The sequence below is a fragment of the Syngnathus floridae genome, chromosome 14 (assembly GCF_059516105.1).
Source record: "Syngnathus floridae isolate MCC-2025c chromosome 14, RoL_Sflo_1.0, whole genome shotgun sequence".
In the NCBI taxonomy this organism is placed as follows: Eukaryota; Metazoa; Chordata; class Actinopteri; order Syngnathiformes; family Syngnathidae; genus Syngnathus; species Syngnathus floridae.
This window is the reverse complement of record NC_142426.1, coordinates 9,020,420-9,025,983: the sequence shown is the minus strand read 5'-3', so window position 1 is coordinate 9,025,983 and position 5,564 is coordinate 9,020,420. Positions and strand designations below refer to the sequence as shown.

Here is a 5,564-nt window from a genome sequence, read left to right as displayed (position 1 = left end):
CTCACTTGTTTGCTTGATTTTATTTTTTTCCCCGTTTGAAAATTATTCTTGGTAAACGAAAAACAACATACCCAGTTGCTGTGCTGTAAATAATTTTAGTCATTTGTATGGTTAAAATTCAGTGAAAAAGAATGAGAACCTGGTCATTTTGTCCGTTTTCCACGTTAATTTCTGTCTTGCTCATATTACCCCCCCCCCCCCCCCCCCCCCACACACACACACACCATTTGACATGTCTTTTTTTCCACAGACTTCTCCTTTACGCCTCATTCGTCTCTTCCAACATGATTAGAAAACGCAGTTAATTGCTCATTTTTATTGAAAATAATTGGGTATTTTCTTGAGGACAATGGGGTTTTTTGTGTGTTTTTCATGTTATTTTCTGCATGTGCCTCTCAATATTGTCAAGCAACCCCCTACCGATGGATTTCTGCTTATTTGTCCTCCCGATCACTTGTTTGTTCAACTCATGCATTTCCACACTTTCTTTCCTTTATTCCTTATTTTGCTGCACTCCCGTTCACCTTGAGAAAACTCTCCTCTTCGTTTTACCTTGGTGCCTGGGGATGAAAAATGAAGAGGGCGAGTGGCTGGCCCTTCATTACTTTGCGCCACGTCGCTGATGTTTCTGCTTTCTCCTTTTGGCTGAGATGTAATGTGGAAAATAACCTTCACAGCTCCACTTCTCCTCTTGCCCGCTTTTTTTCTCCGATTTTATTTCCTCCTCCTCATCTCACGCGGTCGTCGGGCGGATTATGGCCCCTCTCATGCCTGACACGGTCGAAGATATATTATCATATTAGTACAAAATGATATCATGCAATTCAAGACGTTTGTCCTTCGCGCACCCTCTGAGCCCCCCCTCAAACGAACCTTCCCCCTCCCCTGCAGGTGATGTCACGCTCTTTCGTGCCGCCCCCACCATGTTCCCTGAGTTTGGGAGTCTGCTGCCATCTTGTGGGATGAAATGGAAATAAAGCAGTGCAAGTTGGTCGAGACGCTCGTCCCGGTCACGTTACATGTTTTCCCAGTCGAGCCCGCAAAGCTAGCAAAAATGAGTAAGAATTTATTTTGAAGAATATTTAAAATAAAATAAAATTGGTGATTCTCTCCCAATTACATCCGTCGGTTCAGGTCAAGACGCTCGTTTTGGTCACGTGATATGTCACTTCAGTCGAGCCCGCGAAGCAAGCAAAAATGAGAGAGAACCAGATGTTTGGAAAGGGAAAAAAGCCCAATGAGGTGACGGAAGAAGAAGAGGCTACGACTTCTAAGAGAAGGAAAGCTGCATTTAAAAGAAAATTTCTGGAGTCCTACTTAAATTATGGATTGATCGCCACAGGTTACTCTGAGGCGCCAAGCCCACTAGCATAATATGTGGCGACAGGCTAGCTAACGAGGCAATGAAGCCTTCAAAACTGCTTCGGCACATGGAGACCAAGCATCCTGCTTTAAAAAACAAACCTTAACCACTTCGGGTGTCATTGTCTCCGATTACGCCTGGACTGGACCGTCTTGTTTCTGAGAAACAAGCTCAGTGCTCCCACTAATTCAACGTAATGGTGAGTTTTATTAAACAACTAATAATAAGTAAAAAAAAATGTCGTTTATACTTGCTTTTATGCCAGTGGCATCATTTTATTTCATCATATTTATATATTTATTATAAATGTAGTATTTCTTTATATAAATGTATTATTTATTTATATAAAGGCGGTCCGCGGAAATATTTCTGACACGTAACCGGTTCGTGGCGCAAAAAAGGTTGGAGACCACTGTCCTAGGTTAGTTTAAAACCAAAACGTTTCGTCTGATCATTTTACATTACCTTATTTTCCGCACCATAAGGGGCACTTAAAAGCCTTTAATTTTCTCGAAATCCGAAGGGGGGGGGGCTTTTAACGAGGTGCGCCTTTTGTTTGGACTGAATTCCAAAAATTGTAAATCTTTTATAAAAAAAAAGAAAGCATTGCTATCAAATTTGTTGTATCTTTTCATTCTCTTGAAAAACTGTCAAAAGTTTTAGGTGACTAAAATCGACAAAACAAAGGCAGAAGGGTTGAAAGCAGAGATCCTCGCTAACTTAACATACACCATTATTATGCATGTCATTTCCTCTGGTCTACTATTTTATTCCAATATTTTCACTGTTCAAAACTCATTCTCCATTTCCAGGGCCACTTCCTCCAACTGAAGCCAAGGCAGTTCGCTGCGCAGCTTGACAAAATGGCCGACGTCGACCAAGCCGGACACCACGCAGCAACTGAGCGCGCTTCGAGATACGGCCATGTCGCAAGCCGAGAACCAGGTGGCGGAGTGGGCATCGTAGTACTCCACCAGGTTGGTGGCCGACACGCCCGTGTTGCCTCCGGCCACGAAGAGGCGGTCCTCTACCACCTGGATGCCAAAGTTGCTGCGTGCACACTGCATGGAAGGTAAGAGCATCCAAGCATCCGTGTTGGGGTCGTATGCCTCCATGCTGCACAGACGCATGTCGCCGTCAAAACCGCCGATCTTCAGGAGGGAGAGGAGTGTTACAAATCAGAGATCATACTCTAATTTGACCTTCAATCGGAACTATGTTGGTCTGTTTTGACCTAAGTTCAGTCCTCGAGCGCCCCTGTCCAGCCTGTCAATGAGGCTAACACTAACATTGACCCAACTAACCCTAAAATGGATGATCCAAACCCTTACCACGCTAACTCAGCGTATTGCACCTACTGCATAAACATGGTTGGCATACGCGATGACTCCGGTGCCACTGCGACAGCAGTTCATTGGGACAATCATGGTCCACGCGTTGGTCTCTGGGTTGTAATACTCGGCTGTTCGTAAGGGCTCGTTTCCATTAAAACCACCGCAAATGTAAACCTGAAAACCAAATGCAAAATCGCTGTTAAATTCAAGGCATAATAATACAGAAAAACATCTATATCCAAATCCTAATAAGTAATATTCCATCACAATAAAAAAATATGAAATGCTCTCAAATGAAGAACTATATTAACTAGCAAAGATCAAGCATGTCTTACCTAAAATCTGAACCTTAGATTTTTGATTTTGCAGTGTGCCTTCAGTATTACCTACCTTGTTGTTGAGGGTGGTGCAGCTGGCGTCGCTTCTGTGCTCATGCATACTGGCGATAAGAGTCCATTGGTTGGTCTCGGGCGTGTAGTACTCTGCATTTTTTAGTCTTATACGACCATCCACGCCACCGATGGCGTACACACGCCCGTTTAGTACCGTGACACTCACGGAGCAGCGGCGAAAATGCATGGGTGCCACCTGGTGCCAGGTGCGAGTGTTCACATCAAAGCGCCTGACAGTGTTGTAGTGCCTACGGCCGTCAAATCCACCCACACAGTAGACAGAGTTGCCCAGGAAGGCAGTGCCGAAGTAAGCGTGCGGTTGCTCCATGTTATCGACCAGGTCGGCCCACGTGTTGGCGTGCACGTCGTACGCCTCGATGAGGTGCGTCGGGTTGGGGCCGCTGAAGCCGCCGATAGCGAGCAGGATGGCGGAAGGCAGGCGGGGACGGGCCACCAAGTTGCGGTAGCCGCATACCGAGTTTGTGGTCATGTGGCACATGACACGGGTGGCCAAGGCAACTATGTCCAGGCATTTCCTGCTGTCCTGGATCAGTTGATTGTTCAGCACCTTGATTGCAATGAACTCCACACTTGTCAACGCGAGACGGACCTACGCAGTGGAAAGCAGAATCAGGTTGGCAGCAATGGGGGGGGGGGGGGGCTATGAACTTCGGTCAGCCATACGTCGTCTGACACCTAACCCAAAAAAGAATGATTGCGAATAGCACCCCGACCTATAACGTACACCAAATCCCACACCTACCCTTACTATGACCTGTAACTCTAAGACTAACTGACCAATTTCTTGATTACAGCCTAATCCTAAACCCAAACATTATAGATCGTGTACTGTGGACTGCAAAGTCCAGTTTCCAAAGTGCTTGTTTGACTTACTTTGGCCAGCAGCAACGCCATGTTTTCACCTCGCTCCCAAGGTGCATGTGCGATCCAGTGCAAAATGGCTTCATAAACAGTATTCTCCGTTTTCACCATAAGGTCATCCCTGTCCAGAATGTCACACAAGTCCTGTACGGAGAGTTGCTGCAACTCGTTTGAACATGCAACATCTTCAAAGTGGTAGAGGATATACCGGTAGGCGTTTCGCTGCAGGTCCGGGGTGTAGCAGTTCCTTGTGAACTGCCAGATGCCAATACAGTTTTCTGGAGAGAGGTGTTCCGTTAGAAATGCGCAGCAGGTCTGGACGATGCCGGTTATGTTGAACCGGTCTGCAGCCAGCAACAAATCCTTGACATTGTTTTTTGTCACTGACACTTTGCCGGCGTATGCAAAGTCGACAAATAGTTGCATTAACTGCGCCGTCAGACCATGTATGACGTAGACCCTCTGGTCCGGAGCCGACCAACGTAGAAAGAGGGCTCTGAACATTTGGTAGAATGAATATCATTAGTTTTTCCTCTCGAAAACATTCTTCTTATTTGCTTGTTTGTTTTGCTTATCATCAACTCACCTGAAGTATTGACTGCACTTGCAAAAAATAATCTTGTGGATATGAAATTCAGCATTGTCAACCCTGATGACCGCATCGCTTAGTTTCCTTGTTAGACGTAGTTCATCATCGACAGACCTGTATGAATATTTACCATCGTAACTCATCTTGATAGTTTTGCCATCTCGGAACACTTTGTAGGGCTTCTTCTAGCAAGTGTCAGTGGGCAATATTAACACGAGGGTGGGGGGGTGCTCCGATTACATCATGGTGGCCTTCTATGTCAAAAGCCTCCTCGTCATCAGTGGTTACATCATTGGCATCATTAAAGCAACCGCACTTTGGATTGAAAGAAAACATCACTGTTCATTTTTACACTCCACATGAACAGGAGCAGAAAGACTAAGTTCCTCGGAGCCTATCCCAGTGGATTTGGGGCTGATTGAAGATGACACCATGGATTTCATATGGCACAAAAGTCACCTGCTTTCTTTGAACTCACTTGCCTTGCTGGATGAAGAAACACTCTGAATCTGGATCCTTTTCACACGAACGAGTCGTGTCTTTTCTCAGAGAAAGTCCCTGAGCTCCAACAACCGCCAGACGTTTAAAAGGTTTCTATCTGTAGCGTAGTTTTTCATGCCAGAGTCCAAAAGAGGTGGTGAACATGATCCTCAGATAATTTGCGCTAGAAATCAAACTCAATTCCAGTTCTAAATCCACTGCACCAGGTCTAAAACTTTGGAACGGTAACAACCTGATGCTTTGAATTGTCACGGCGGGTAGGCAGGCGGGGGAGAGTCCTCTTGATTGGACCTATCTGGTTCGCTCACATCTCTCACTCCTTTTTATTGTTTGGTTACTTAATTACAATAAATCAGTTTGCCTGTTGTCTGCATACCCTTGTCAGTCTTTGGTTCAAATTTGTCAGTTTTGTAATCTTGCGGTTATATAAAGTATTTCGGTAAAATAATTGAAACGTGTAGATTTGAGTGGATGTCCCGTCACTTAAAATTCTCGAAAATGTT

At 45.1% G+C, this 5,564-nt stretch overlaps 1 protein-coding gene and 1 long non-coding RNA gene across 3 annotated transcripts in view; one reads left to right on the top strand and one right to left on the bottom strand.

Moving 5' to 3' along the window:
- Positions 1-1,086: 1,086 nt before the first annotated feature.
- The window catches only part of LOC148387586 (uncharacterized), a 32,257-nt gene continuing 27,779 nt past the window's right edge, over positions 1,087-5,564 (top strand). Inside the window, exons 1-2 of the long non-coding RNA XR_015862803.1 lie at positions 1,087-1,562; positions 2,176-2,435. This is a non-coding gene — a long non-coding RNA (uncharacterized LOC148387586). The remainder of the gene's footprint in view (positions 1,563-2,175; positions 2,436-5,564) is intronic.
- On the bottom strand, positions 2,109-4,802 carry LOC148387594 (kelch-like protein 10). 2 transcript variants are annotated; one of them, XM_088397204.1, is made up of 6 exons: positions 4,558-4,802; positions 4,180-4,467; positions 3,984-4,092; positions 3,088-3,699; positions 2,722-2,871; positions 2,109-2,514 (listed from the first exon to the last, which is right to left on the bottom strand). In XM_088397204.1, exons 1-6 carry the CDS (start codon positions 4,701-4,703, stop codon positions 2,152-2,154), a joined length of 1,668 nt encoding a protein of 555 aa, XP_088253330.1. In that variant the 5' UTR covers positions 4,704-4,802; the 3' UTR covers positions 2,109-2,151. The 2 variants fall into 2 exon arrangements, with proteins under 2 accessions (XP_088253330.1, XP_088253329.1); XM_088397203.1 differs by having other exon boundaries at positions 3,984-4,467.